The 15,987-nt window shown below is 39.8% G+C and overlaps 1 protein-coding gene across 6 annotated transcripts in view; it reads right to left on the bottom strand.

Moving 5' to 3' along the window:
* The window catches only part of HS6ST2 (heparan sulfate 6-O-sulfotransferase 2), a 307,830-nt gene that overhangs the window by 26,690 nt on the left and 265,153 nt on the right, over window positions 1-15,987 (bottom strand). For 2 of the 6 annotated variants that reach the window (XM_047716347.1, XM_047716349.1), the window contains one exon: window positions 14,430-14,516. The exons of the other annotated variants lie outside the window; for them this stretch is intronic. In XM_047716347.1, the coding sequence (XP_047572303.1) occupies window positions 14,430-14,516 (87 nt within the window). The remainder of the gene's footprint in view (window positions 1-14,429; window positions 14,517-15,987) is intronic. 6 annotated transcript variants of the gene reach the window in all.

The raw sequence follows: 15,987 nt of genomic DNA, 5'->3' as shown, positions 1-15,987 counted from the left end.
CCCATTAAAGCCCGGGAAGAACACATCTCCTCCCCAACAGTGATGAGAAAGAGAGCTTATCTCTGCCAAGGAACCTGGACAGCCCTCTGAGGGGAACCTGCCAAGTCGGGTGTGGTCCATGGCACCTAAGCAGGTGATCAGTTCCTAAACCAAGGTCATGGCGCAGTTTCCAGATTCAATGAGAAAATGCCTGCCTTTAAATCACTTCAAATAGGGCCTGATGCATGGGAAGTACCCAGTAAATGGTCCTGCTTGTTTTTCCATTCCTGGCCCTTGTTCTTTTTTTTTTTTTTTTAAAGATTTTATTTATTTATTTGACACAGAGAGATCACAAGTAGGCAGAGAGGCAGGCAGAGAGAGGAGGAAGCAGGCTCCCTGCTGAGCAGAGAGCCCGATGTGGGACTCGAACCCAGGACCTGGGATCATGACCTGAGCTGAAGGCAGCGGCTTAACCCACTGAGCCACCCAGGCGCCCCCTGGCCCTTGTTCTATTTGGCCGTGTTTACTTACTACTTTGGTTGGGAATGCATTCTGTAAGTTCTGTACCTGCATGTAAAATATGTTTTGCTGTTTCTTTCTTTCTTTCCTTTTTTTTTTTTTTGATCAGTACCAAAAATTATTTGACTCTAACTTCTGAGTAGCCTGCTCTTGAGCTCTATGAAGGAGAGAAAATAATTTAGGATTTAGAGAAAAATAGGCCCTGGGTTCAATCATGGCTCCGCTACTTATTGTCTCCGTAGTTTCGGGCAAAATACGTCATTTCTCTCAGCCTTAGTTTTGCCATCTGTAAGCTGTAGATATAATTTGTGCCTCATAGGGTTGTTGGTAGAATTACATGAGGTAATGTATTGAGAACGCTCTTAGTGCACTATGAAATGCTATACAAGTAATGATTTTTTTTTTTTATGAGGCATTTCAGGCTTATTCAGACTGGCTTTCCTCCTCCCTCACATGCATCCCCCAGTTCAGTCTGAGCTTTTGCAGACGGTCATGGCCAAACATTTTTCAGGTCTGCCAGACCACACAAGACTAGCCAATCGATCACTTTGATTAAATTATCTGGTCAATTCAAATAGCCAGTTTTCTCAATTGTTCCAATCTCCTGTCACATTCAACCCCATTCAAGTGACCCACACAGTGGCTTAGGACATCACACACACACATCCTCCAAGCCACGTGATGTTCCTCTCTTGAACCATCTTCCCCACCCACAATCCTTCCAGGGATCGAAGGCACTGCGCATTGAGAATTAGTGCTTCGAATGCGTGTGACATCTTGGTCATCCATTACAAATGCTACTTAAAGCACTGACAGATGGTGGTCTGGATCTTCCAGCATCACCAGAATTTTCCAGACAAAATTTACCGTTCCATTATCAGTGAGCTGAATTCTGGCTGCCTCATTTTTTCATTTAATCTTTAGTAACCAATCATCCTGAAAACCCAAGGCATGTTGTGTAATGAAGTAATGGCCATGGACCATTGACGTAGTTTTATGTCTGCCCTTCCTGCTCATGATACATACAGCGCACAGAGTAATGGAAGGCTCAGTACCCCATTTTGGAGGTGGAGTCCCAGTCAAAATCATCCTTATCTTCAAGTTGGAATCCTGAGGAACTAAGATTTCACCACATTTCATAGCTCCTGCAGAATCTTCTACAGGCTCAATACCCTTCCCTCTGACTAAGGCCTCCATCAGCAGGATCAATCTCCCTATCTTTGTGAACCGAGGTCTCCTGCAGTCTCTAAGTACGCAGGGCATCTCCAGAAAGGACAGACAAGCACAGACATAGTCAGAGTCTTGGCCTCATCACCTATAAACTATGTGACCTGGAACAATCCAATATCATCTCAGATTCCTCATCGGTCAGTAAAAGGAGTTAATAATAACTTTTTTTTGCAGACCTACTGTAATGATTAAACAAGATAATATTCTGTAAAGAACCTTGCACAGTGCCTGAAACATAGAGAGCACTCAATAAATTGCAACTAATAAAAAATTATTATAAGCTTGTAATGTGAAGAATGGTTCTAATTCCTTTACATTGGTTACCTTATTAAATATGTTAAATCTTTTCTCAAATGTCTCCTTCCAGTGAGGTCTTCCCTAACCACTTTATTTAAATTTACACTTTTACTACCTGTACCACTACCTATACCCCGACATGTCCCTGCCCCCCCTTATGACTTACTTCCTTTTAAAATACTGTATATTTTATTTATTTGTTTAAAGATTTCATTTATTTATTTGGGAGAGAGAGAGAACATATTTATTTATTTGGGAGAGAGAGAGAACATTTAGGGATACATACAACAAAACAAAACAGGCAGAGAGGCATGCAGAGGGACAGGGAGAAGCAGACTCTCTGCTCAGGACCCTAGGATCATGACCTGAGCTGAAGGCAGATGCTTAACCGACTGAGCTACAAAGCACTGCTGAGTGAAACAGAAGAAGATCCAAATAACCGTTTATCTGTGTCTTCTTCAAATTCTTTGATCAGTTTTCAGGGTACAGGTCTTTCATCTCCTTGGTTAAATTTATTTTTAGGTATTTTATTCTTTTCAATGTCATTGTAAATGAGATTGTTTTCTTAATTTCCCTTTTGATAGTTTATTGTTAGTTTATAAAAATGCAACAGATTTTCATGTATTAATTTTGTATCCTGAAAGGTTACCAAGTTCATTTATTAGTTCTAACAGTTTCTTGGTGGAGATTTTAGAGTTTTCCATATATAATTTTATGTTATCCCCCAATAGTGATAGTTTTACTTCTGACTATCCAATTTGGAAGCCTTGCCCTAGCCAAGATTTCCAATACTGTGCTGAATAAAAGTGGTGAGAACAGGCATCTTTGTCTTGTCCCTGATCTTAGAGTTAAAGCTTTCAGCTTTTCCCCATTGAGTATGATGTTAGCTGTGGCCTTGTCATAAATGGTTCTTATTATGTTGAGGTATATTTCCTTCATACCCACTTCCTTGAGAGTTTTTTAAAACTCCAATAAATCCAATAAATGGATGTTGAATTTTGTCAGATGCTTTTTCTGCATCTATTGGATGATCATAGGATTTTAATCTTTCATTTTGTTAATGTGGTATATCTCATTGATTGCGTTGTTGATGTTGAACCATCCTTCATTCCTAGAATGAATCCCACTTCATCATGGTATATGATGTTTTTAAAGTATTGTTGCATTTGGTTTGCTAATATTTTCTTGGGGATTTTTGCATCTGTGTTCATCAGGGATACTGGCCTGTAATTTTCTCTGTTTTGTGGTGTCCTTGTCTGGTTTCAGTATCTGGGCAACATTGGCCTCTGAAAATGTTTGAAAGCATTCCTTCTTCTTCAGTTTTGTGGAAGAGTTTGAGAATAAGTGTTAAGTCTTCTTGAATGTTTGGCATAATTCATCAGTAAAGCCATCTGGTTCTAAACTTTTGGTCTCCTTGCTAGTAATAGATTTATTCAGATTTATTTTCTTCATGATTCAGTCTTGGAATGGTGTTTGTTTCTAGGAAGTTATCTATTTCTTTTAGGTTGTCCAATTTGTTGGCATATGCTTGTTCATAGTAGTCTTTTATGATTCTTTGTATTTTTTGGTATCAGTTATAACTTCCCCTTTTTCATTTCTGATTTTATTTATTTTAACCTTCTCTTTTTTCTTAGTGAGTCAGCTAAAGATTTATCAATTTTGTTGATCTTTTCAAGAGCCAGCTCTCCATTTCATTGATCTTTCCTGTTGTCTTTTTAAGTCTCTATTTCATTTGTTTCTGCTCAGGTCTTTTATTATTTCCTCCTCTTACTAACTCTGTGCTTTGTTTGTTCCTTTTTTCTAGTTCCACTAGATTGTTTGAGATTTTTCATATTTCTTGCTGTAGGCCTGTATCTCTATGAACTTCCCTCTTAGAACAATTTTTTGCTGCATTGCATTGATTCTGGTATGTTGCATTTTCATTTGTCTTAGGGTATTTTCTGTTTTCTCTTTTGACTTCTTTGTTGATCCACTGGTTATTCAGTACCATGTGTAATCTCTACATATTTGTGATTTTTTTCCAGTTTTCTTTTTGTGATTGATTTCCAGATTCATACCATTGTGGTCTGAAAAGATGTTTGATATAATTTTAATCTTCTTAAACATATTGAAACTTATTTTATCACATATGTTTTATCCTGGAGAATGTTTCATGGGCACTTAAGAAGAATGTGTATTCTGCTGCATTTGGATGAAATGTCATATATATATATATATATATATATATATATATATAAACTTCATCTGATCTAATGTATCCTATGTATCTTTTAAGGTTGAAGTTTCTTTACTGATTTTCTGTCTGGATGATCTATCCAGTGATACAATTAGGATGTTAAATTCCCCTATTATTGTATTGCTGTTGAGTTCTCCCTTTAGGTCTGTTAATATTTGTTTTATATATTTAGAGGCTCCCAGGTTGTGTGCATAAATATTTACAACTGTTATATCTTCTTGCTGGATTGACCTCTTTATCGTTATACCATGCTCATCTTTGTCTTTTATTACACTTTTTGTTTTAAAATCTATTTTTGTCTGATAGGAGAACAGCTACTCAGTTTTCTTTCCATTTGCATGAAACATTGTTCTCCACCTCTTCACTTTCAGTCTGTATGACCTTCTATCTGAGGTAGGCAGCATGTAGATGGGTCTTTTTTGTTTTTTAATTCATTCAGCCACTCTATATCTTTTGATTACAGAATTTAGTCCATTTACATTAAAATTAATTATATATAGGTATGTGCTCACTACCATCTTGTTAATTGTTTACTGGTGGTTTTGTAGTTCCTCTCTGTTCCTTTCTTCTTCTCTTGCTCTCCTTCTTTGTAGTGCATGGCTTTCTTTAGTGTTATGTCTAGATTCCATTCTCATTATCTCTTGTGTATCTACTATAGGTTTTTGCTTTGTCATTATCATGAAGCTTATGTATATCAGCCTATCTATGTATCAACATGGACTAATGGTAAGTTAAGTTTGAACACATTCTAAGACTACATTTTTACTCTCCACATACACATGTGACATAATAATGTCACATTTTACATCTTTTATTTTGTGTATCCCTTAATTAATTGTTGTAGTTTAGTTATTTTTACTAGTTTCAGTAGTTTTGTCTTTTAATCTTCATCTAGCTCTATAAGTGATTATTCTACTACCTTTAATACGTACTTAGCTTTGCCAGTTAGATTTTTATTTTTGTATGTTTTCTTGTTACTAACTAATGCTTTTCAACTTAAAGAAATCTTTTTACATTTCTTATAAGGCTGGTTTAGTGGTGGTGAACTCTTTTAGTTTTTCTTGTCTGGAAAACTTTCTTTCACCTTCAATTGTGAATCATAACCTTGCCAAGTAGAAAATTCTTGTTTGGAAGTTTTTGCTTTCAATGCTTTGAATATATCATGTCACTCATTTCTGAACTGCAGAGTTTCTGCTGAAAAACATCATCTGACAATCTTATGGGGGGGGGTTTCCTTGTGCATAATGGGTTCTTTTTATCTTGCTGCTTTTAAGACTCTCTCGAGGTTTAACTTCTGACATTTTAATTTATAATGTGTCTTGGTGTCGCTGTCTTGGGCTTTGTCTTATTTGGAGCTTTTTGGGCTTCTTGGAGCTGGATATCTGTTTCTTTCCCTAAGTTAGGGAAGTTTTCAGCCATTATTTCTTCAAATAAGCTTTCTGTCCCTTTCTCTCTCTCTTCCTTCTGGGACCCCTATTATATGAGTGTTATTCTACTTGATGTTGTCCCATAGGTCTCTTAAACTACTTCATTTTTTAAGAATTCTTTTTTCTTAAAAAAAAAAAAAGAATTCTTTTTTCTTTTTGTTGCTCCACTTGAGTGACCTCTAATCCCCTGTATTCCAGGCCCCTAATCCCTTCTTCTGCTTCATTTAGTCTGTTGTTGAATCCCTCTAGTGTACTTTTCAGTTCAGTTATTATATTTTTAGCTCCATGACTTATGCTTAGTGCTTTCTTATATTTTTTCTGTCACTTTGTTGACATTCTCTCTGTGCTCATTCATTCTTCTCCTGAGATCAATGAACATCTTTACAACTGTTTCTTTCAACTCTTTATTGAGTAAATTATCTCCCTTTCACTAAGTTCCCCCCACCAGGGTTTTATCTTCTTTCATTTGAAACACACCCCTTTGTTTCCTCATTTTGTTGGACTCTCCATATTTGTCCTATGTTAGGCAAAACACCAATCTCTCCCAGTCTTGAAGGAGTGGTCATAGGAAAACAAGGAGTGTGTCTCAATCTCTTGTCTGCAGTCCCCTGGAGGCAGTAGCCTGCCAAGAACTGTCTCTTCAATTGTTTCAGTTCTGTGAGGTCTAGAAACATAAGCTCCACCCCACCCCACTGACCACCAGAGCCAGGTGTTCAAAGGGTATTTCCTATATAGATTGTATCCATCTACTGGGTTTGGCTGGGTCACAGGGGAGCATGCAGCTGTGGTGAGCCCACCCAACAGGTTTGATGGGGCAGGGTCATGGGGAACAATAGTCCAGGGCATGGAGCACTAGCCAGGCAGAAGGAGAGTGCAGATATGGCATCTTCAAGTGACTCCATCCCCAGAGAGAGTTCCAACACATCCCTGTGCCTTCAGCAGACACTTTAAAATTAGCCAGTGAATCACCTTCACACATGATCTAGGCATTTTTCAATCTGCTGCTTTTGCCATGAGTCTCAGGGCAAGTGAGTCTGTACCTGAACCTGTTAAGAGCAGTCTCAGTTTCCTCCAGCCCTTTAGGTCTCCTGAACTTAAGCCATTTTTGTTTTCAAAGCCAAAACATTTTCAAAGATGTTTTGGAGACTTGTCTCACTGGTACAGGTCCCGAGGGTTAAGGTTGCCAGCTGTGGGGCTTGAACCTCTCGCTCCTTGGGGATATACCTTATGTTTGTGAGATCGCACCTACCCATGGGTTGTTATGCCAAGGGTGGGGTTTTTGGCAAGACCATGTTTCTGTCTCACCTACTCATCTCAATCTGGTCTTTTTACCCTTTGCTGTGAAGGAGCTATTCAGCGTGTTTTCAGGTCTTTTTCAAAGAATTTTTCTATCTACAGCTGTAGATTTGGTATGTCCATGGGAGCAGGTGAGTTCATGTTTTTCGTATTCTGCCATCTTAAACCACCCTCTCCTAAGATTTGATATATAAATTCAACACAATCTTTTCCAAAATCCCAGCAGGGTTTTTTTCTTTTTCAGAAACGTATAGGCTGATTCTAAAATTCGCATGAAAATGTAAAGGACTTAGAATATCCCAAACAACTTTGAAAAGAAGAATGAAGTTGAGGGACTCACACCATCTGATTTCAAGACTTATTATAAAGCCAGAGTAGTTAAGACAATGTGGAATTGGCATAAAGGTAAACGTATCAATTAATTGAGACTCTAAAAGTAGACCCATATATATATGTAGCCCCATATATATATATATATATATACATATATATATGGAAAATATATTCTTCTAGTGTAATGGTACTGGAATGACTGGATATCCATGTGTAAAACAAAACAAAACTTTGATCTCAGCCTTGCACCATATACAAAATTTAACTCAAATTGAATAACTGCCCTAAATGTAATGCCTAAAACTGTATAAAACATCTAGAAGAAAACAGGTAAAAACCTTTACAACTTTGGGTTAGGCAAAAAATTTTTAGATACGATACCAAAAGCATAATCCAGAAAGGAAAAAAATGATAAACTGAATTTCATCAAATTAAAAAGTTCTACTCTACACTCGATTTTTAGTCACTGATGGGTTCATAATAATTATTTAGATAGCACATCAATTTTGCCCCATGTTCTCATACTTTCTTAGTACTGGAAACCACAATGGGCCATGTTTAATAAGTTGGTTTTCTGAAAAACACAGATTTGGCCTGGAGGCATTAGAAGATGCTATTTATTTAGCCTCTGTAATCCCCTCAGCTCAGAAAGAGCTGGTATGAGACCTAAGAATATTGGGGTGAAAGGTCAGATGTAGCATTGACAGGTGGGTGGATGGACAGATAGATGGGAAGTGGAAGGGAAGGAGGGCAGAAGAAAAAGAGACAGAGACAGAGACAGAGATTTATTATTTGGAGGAAAATAGGGGAGTCCTGTTTAACATCACTCTTCCTTGTTTGCCTGGGCTTTCTTGAGTGGGAGAGCAGGAGTGGAATTCTAGCCAATACCTGGAAACTGGACATAACTCAGCTGTGCCAGAACAATGCAAGGGAGAGTTCTCAATCTTGTATATTTCAGAGGAAAAAAAAGTTATCAAGGACCTGTGTTCTAGGAAGCAACATGTTTGCTCCATGATTTTGTATGGCAGGCGAGAAGGGAGAAAGATGGCTCCTGCTTTCCAAAGCTTCATTAACAGAATCACTCTTCCTGATGAAGCTGTAGAACCATGACCAGCAGGGACAGTCGGCTATTTGGGGGGCATCTATTATGTTAGAAAGTATACTCTTCATCCTAACCATCACAGAGATGCATGTGGACCTGCTAGAAAATGTTTCCATGGCTGAACTATTTCTCCTACTAATAATATCTTGTCTAACCTAATCTTCAGGAATTACTTAATGTGTTGCCGATGGTTCTGGGGCTTCTGCTTTCCCATTTCCAGAGCTGGCAAAGCAGATAAGCAGGCAAGCTGCACCACCCAGAGCTCTCATTTGATCAGAACTATACTGGCCAGGTCATAGCATTCCCAGCTGCAATAGGTTGGCAGCTGAAACCAGTATAATCACTAGGTGACAATATTAAGTACTTGTCCCGTGCCAGGTACTGGGAGACCTTGCCTTAGATTATGGCATTTCATCATCACAATGGCCCAATGAGGTTGGTACAAAGTTAATTGGCGGTGGAGCCAGGGTTCAAATCCAGGTTTCTCTGATTCCAAAGCTGATGTCCTTTAGAATACACACGAGGCTACATGATTCATTTATTTCAAGCAATCTTTGAACAGCCCTGTGCTGCAGCCATTAGCTCTAGGTTAAACCTCAAAGTATGTCCAGCCTGTGTGTTATTTACCCCTTGTTATTGGAAATCTTTTTTAAATGTCTTAGGTTACTTTCCTGCCTTGTTAATGAATGCACTTTCTGGAACAGATCTGACTTTTTTTGTTATGACCAAAAGTCTCACACTATCTCGGATGGGGAATATTAGAGGAAAAGGCAATTAGGCTACAAATGATTCTCAGGCACACTCAGAGCCATTTTTAGGAATACATTCTGACATCAGTTTCTGTTTTTGTCATTTGCTTTTTTCTACAAAGGAGCAGTTGCAAAGAGAGACAGAGACAGAGAGAGCAGTCAGTTCAGCGCTTTGCTTTGTCACAAGCCTTTGTGATATTAGACATAGCCTTATAGCTAAACTGAGGCACTACTGCCATCATCAGCATGTAAAACTACTATCTGACAAGTTGAATACTTGGCTACCTGATTGTTATGTCCATATAGCACACAAACATTTTGAAGTGAACACACACACACGCTTCCATATCAGAGGCAAAACTGGAGGCTTTAGCAATAGTCAGACTACTGTCTTAAAAGAAATGCATGGCTCTCAATTAGAGGAAAGGACATAATCATGAGATCATAGCGTGCAGGGTTCAACCCCAGGAATGCACATGTAAACAGCTCAATTTGCACCATATGCTGAGTCCATAAAGTCCATTTCCTTCCGTCCAGAAAGGAAGCAAGACTTCCCTTCTTACTAAAGCAGGAAATGTTTTCATTTGGCTCCTGCCAACCAAAACCAAGAGAGTGTTGGTGTGTTTAGTTTATTTATGAAGCTATGTGCTCCTAACTGAATAGATAAATAGGTCTGCTCATTATGAGACAATTTGGGCCAAGACAGGTTGGAGTCCATCATCCTGTAGCATCTGCTACTAGGGTCAGCTCCAGGCAGATGTGTGAAGTGAACAAGGTTGACTTGGTCCTCATATTCCCCATCTGCAGTCCCTTTTCTCCATTTTAGCATCCCTGGCTTAATTCATTTAAGGCAACATTATGGTACTTAATTCAACATTTATGGCATCATTTACCAGGCACTGTGCTTCGGTTCTCTGCCCTGGTCCTGTAATATTCATGGTCTTCACTAGTATCTGAAAATGGAACTTGGCTCTTGTCATTCCATAGCCTGAGCCTATGTGGAAAACATTTCAGACTGAAGGGGTGATTAATTTCCATAGTCGTCTGCAACTGCTTACGATCTAATTTTTAAACTGATGCCTCTGAATGTTACACACACACACACACACACACACACACACACACACACACCCTCAACCTTGGCTGGCTGTTCTCTCTATTGCTTCCTTAATGAAAAGGTGTTAAAGACTTGAGATCACTCAACAATAATGTTGAAAATGGGTGACTGCCCAAACACAACCAGAATGATGTTAGTTTAGAGCAAAAGGAAAGTGTTTAAAAAGTGCACACTACTTCCTTTCATCATCACTATGGCTACATTTTTTTAAAAAAATGAAATGATTCTAATTTCTCCCCCAAAGTCTCCATTTTCATAGCGGCTGACAGAACCTACCCAACACAGGTATCATGGTATATGAAGGGCAGAGCACTTAGCTGGACATCCTGAGACCAGGTTCTGAGGCTCCTTTGGTGTGATTAGCTGAAGTACCTTGCTATCTGGGAGAAGAACTGTAGCATACATTGTAGTAAAAAGAGCAGGAGACAAATATTAGAAGACGGATTCTAGGCTGACCTCTGCTACTAACTAGATGCATGTATTTGGGAAAGCGACTGACCCTTCTTGAGTCCTAGTGTCCTTATCTGTTCAGCAAAAGAGTTCGTCTCCTGTAAAGTGTGTTCTGATACAACATGAAAATTCATAATGGCTCCTTGTCACTGCCATGATGCTCAGCCTTGACAGTTTATGTGCTGGCTAGGAATAACCCAATGGATCGGCAAAGGGATTGATTCCAGTGTGATGTGTTAAAAGGAATAACAGATTCACATTACCAAAGGGAACCAAATGTATGGTTAATGTAGTGGCCCAGCCTGGCTAGTCATGGGTCAACCTCTGCAAAACCTATGCTTCCTGATATCAGAGTTATGGGTCTGCACTGAGTTTTTCTTTCTGCCTTGTCAATTTGGCTCACTGTTGGCATAGAGGAAAGTGCATGTATCTCCCTGAAAGTCATTGCCAGGGCGGTCTGGCTCTGCTGCTCAGATCTATCCCATTCCATCTGTTCCTGCCTGAAACAGAGGACTGGCTACCCAGCTTCAGATGCAGGCAATGAAACAGAGGGGGCAGAAGTGACACAACTTTCAAGCTGTAGGTTTCTTAAGCTACTCTGCATGCTTCACTATATCTCAGTTGGCCTCTGATGCATTGAAGTCCCCCCAAAAGTGCAGAATTGGCCATTTGGTTTTAGTTTTTACCTAATTCGCAGCCCCAAACTGTTCTTTTCAACATTGGGGGATTTTGCCCACCTTCGTGATTACTACACATTTTTCTTCTCTGACTTCACCTTGCTACCTGAGGAGAAAGTGGGCAAATGAAAGGGTTCAGGGGTCACTTCTCAGAAGCCTTCATTGATATCCCCACATAACGTCTTCCCCACTGCAACCATGGCACTGGTTAGGGGTGACAATTTGGGCTCCAACAGTAGTAGCCTGTGACTGCTTCACTGTAAATACCATCTTGTCATCCTGTCCCCTCTCCTCTCCACAAGGAGACTGTGAGCTCCTTGAAGACACATATTATATCTTGTATTTTTCTATGAAACCCCAGTGTTTGGCACAATGGCAAAAATAAACCTTCAATATATTTCAGTTGTCTTAAAGTAATTAAACTTAAAAAAAAGCTATTTACCGAAATTATCCATCTGGAGACCCCCCATGGAGGCACATACTATCCTCTCCAATTTCCTCATGTATAAAACAGAAATAATAAGAGTGCCTATTTCAAAAGCTTCTGGTGGTTGAGGATTAAGGAGACAAAGCTGTCAGGTGCTCGGTACAGAGGTTGGTTCAGAACGCTCACTCAACACATATTAGTTATGATTTCTCTAAGCCACAATGTGTATCAGAGGCAGCTTGAATTCTGAATTTTTTGTTTCTTCAAAAAACAAGAGACATAGTTTTTTTCAGAGAAGAAAGGGCCGTGCCTTCTATCTCCCAGCCTGTTTCTGGCCTCAAAATAAAAACTATTCCACATCACACTCATTAGGTCAAGTAACATGAGAAAAACCCAGCAGAACGGCAACTCGGATGCTGCCCGTTGTGACAGTGCATCATGGGAAAAGCTCCAGGGTGCAGAAATCTACCTCCCCACACCGCACACCACCCCAACTCCCAAACCAAGGAAGTATGTAGGTAATAACTACGCTCTCCAAATTACAACACTTGTGCCTAACAGCAATACACTGGTGTGGAAAGGGTGTAAAGGGCTCCCAAACAGTCTCACTATATGGAGATTGCTCTCTACTGCTTCTTTTAACACAGACAGCCAGAGATATGAGAAAACGTGCAGAGAAATCATTTTTAAAACCTCCCAAAAGCTAATGGCACCTAAGTCAGATCAAGGGACCTGGCACACGTGTTCACAAAGAGTATATTGGAGAACTACTTAGTTTTCATTAATAATCAACAACAACAACAACAGAAAAAAAAAACACGAAGAATTACAAGGAGCTCCCTCAATCCATGAGTCACGTACAGGGCCAATAAAAGGCACCCAGCTCCGAATGTGCGAGGGAGGCCCTCATGGTGGCAGAAGCTTGGGATGTGTCCAAATACAGCAAACGTGGTAGATCACATTTATCCACGTAAGAATGTGTTTATGCGGGCCTCCTACTGTTCACAACCTGGATATGGTATCAGGTATTCATTCTCTGTCATCTGAACCCAAATTTGGACAATGCTCCCTTTGCAGCTCACGCTGAGATTCTTTACTCAAAAGATAAGAGACTCGGTCCCAGCAAAGCCAAAAGACACCAAACAGTGCCCCTTTCAAAGTGTGATAGCAATCGGGAGCATCCTGAGCGATACATCAGGGTCTAATACATGGAGACTGTGCCCTGTAGTTGTCAGGGTGACAGGGGAATACCAGGGCCCCAGTTGTGGCCCGCCATTTCTGCGAGCGTGGTGGTGAAAGCAACTCTCCAATGCCTTATCTGCTCACTGAGCGCACATGCTGATGTTGAATTGGGACTAATTTGTAAATGTTCATCTGCTTGGGACTGTGGTGCATCAATTCCCTTCCTTCATCACTTATACAGTATTTTGACTGTGGTGTGTGGTGATAAATCACGGGAATGGGTTATAAGTGCTTGGAGATTCAGTCTTATGTCTTCACCACTGCTTTCTATATTCTCCAATATAGACCGCATTCGACTTTTTAGGCAAACCTGAAACGGTATTCAGGAGGAGAAAAAAAAGGGGGGGGGGAAGGCAGCCAATGGATCTTTCACTTTGGGAATTGAATATAAGATCATATTCCAAATGCAGCACTTATGGTCTGACACTGAATACATAAAATATATGACCATTACAAATTCACCTTCTATTGCAAAGCCATGCTCTTGTAGTGATATATCTTGTTGCTAGATTAGAGCTTTTAGCATGATGAAGGCATCTTTCATCTTCTCCAAGATGCAGGCTGGGTCCTTCTTCTGGACTGTATTTCTGCCTGTCATAGTGCCCTATGCCACTGAGAGATGTAGCCTACAGAGAACCCAAGTCATTCACCAGAGGGCTGCAGCCACTTGGGAGGGGAAGCCCCTAATCGGAGCTATGTCACCTGCAGAGGACCACATTGTTACAACCATGCTCTGCTGAATCCAGTTGGCTGGATCAGCCGAGGCTGTTTTCTGGAATTAACCCAAAGAGGTCAATCTAACATCACAGATACTCAGCCAGTACAACTTTTGGCAATACCACAAAGACAGTTGCATATAGGACATGGTACATGCTGGTTACTGGGAAAAGAATATATATACCACATAAATCAGTGATATGGTTACAATGGAAATGTACTTAAATCAGGACATTCGTGGAATGGTTTTCCAGACTTTTCCAACTCAATCCTAAACCTTATATGGGTCAAAGAGTTTCATGGATTTTGCAACTCATACAATGCCGAATCAGTGCTGCTGCTTCTTTCTTTAATTTTTGAAACACATAGTCCAAATCTTGCATTGCTTTAACTCCTTGCCCTTCACACTCAGCCCGACTTTCCTATTCCTCTCCTCCTGCATCTTTAGTCCTTCGTATACCCGAAATTCTTGACACATGCTTTACTCATTTACATTCCCCAGTGACTAGCCCAGTGTGAGGCACACAGACGGCATTCCACAAATCTTTGTTGAATGAGCATGAATGAAAGACAAAATGAGGACAGCACAAGACTTGGTGATAGGCTATGCACAGGGACACTTTTCACTTACTTCCCACTCTTAGATGCATTCCGGGCCTTTGTGGATGATGGAGAGTTGGCGCCTGGATTAGTGTTTGGAGAACCCCGTCTATCCTTACTACACCCACAGAAGGAATAGAAAAAAATATATATACAATAATGACCACAGAGACAAAAAGCAATTAGTCATTTCATTTAAATACTTTCCAGCTCAGTCGCTCTCTCTCTCTCTCTCTCTGTGTGTGTGTGTGTCTCTCTCTCTTTTTCTCCTGTCAAAATACAACATGATCTTATCCAGGGGTGAGCCCTCCAAAGGTAACGAGAGTGTGAACCACTGGTCAAGTTCAAAGAAAGCTATCCTTTTGGCATTCAGAGCTTGAGCTGGTGGAGTCCATTAATGAGCACCATAGTCCAGACCCCAAGGGAGGCTCCAGTAAAAAAAAAAAAAAAAAAAAAGAAAGAAAAAGAAATTGTAAAAATAACCAGTCTTTAACATAAAATCCTTTCTTTTCAGTCTCTAGAGTGTCTGTATTACAAGTTCAGTTCTGAAGCTGCTGACTTTTAGTGAAGTATGTGGATGTCAAATGACTTCTAAAAGTCTTTGGGAGATACTATCAGATGAATTAATAATTTTCGCTCATAATGTTAACATGGGAAGGCCGTGAATTCAGATATTCTTTCAAGAAAAGCACCACCTGCTTCATGAGTAATTGAATTTAAATCTCCACCTTTAATAACTCCACAGCTTATGTCAAACCTTGGAAACAATTACGAAATAAATCACTAGGAAGGTCTGCTTAATCTCATCAGGTTAATAAACGCAGACAAATTAATCACTTGAAGGTAAACAAAAAGGAATAATTGATTGGAGTCTTCTTGATTACTTTATTCTATTTTCTTTATCAAACTATTTTTACCATTATCTTCAATTCAGCTGCTTTGCCTGGAAATTATTACTTTACTTCATCTTCAGATTTCCATGGAAACCAATTCAAAGCCTTTCTCTCCACTTGATGATATGTGGAATTATTTATCCTTTATCCTGATTTCATCAGAAAGATTTTTTTTTTTGTTACTCAGATCTACGTCAGCATAACCTTTTATGAAAAGTGAAGGTAAAAAAGAAAAATGCATATCTTGGCTTTCAGTGACGATAATGGAGCCTTCCAAAGGCACAGAATATTGTCTCAGAGAATGTCAAAGAGCTTTCCAGATACTTACCAATCTTTTAAGTACCTCAGAAATAAGTACCTGCAAGTCACTGTATTTATATGTGGGGTTAAAGATGTGCTGCCCTGCACTCATCAGCTTTAAATGTCGACATGGATATGACTGGAACAAAAGAGAATCATAAGTTCTGGAGGATCACCAAGGTAACACAGAAGGGTGTGGGTACAGATGAGGGCTAACCAGACAGATAGCAAAAGCCCCAGCAGTTCTTGGGAGTGGGAGACACCAAAGTGGGCTCCTTCCGCTGGAGGGGGCAGACCTTCTAGAAAGAGTGAGCACGCATTCTGTCCCCAGGGGAAATACCAGAAGCTTGCCAAATAAGAGTGCCGGGATTCCTGCACAGTGCAGGGACCATTTCC

Source organism: Lutra lutra, chromosome X, assembly GCF_902655055.1.
Source record: "Lutra lutra chromosome X, mLutLut1.2, whole genome shotgun sequence".
In the NCBI taxonomy this organism is placed as follows: domain Eukaryota; kingdom Metazoa; phylum Chordata; class Mammalia; order Carnivora; family Mustelidae; genus Lutra; species Lutra lutra.
The sequence above is the reverse complement of the archived record's forward strand: the minus strand, read 5'-3'. Positions and strand labels throughout refer to the sequence as shown.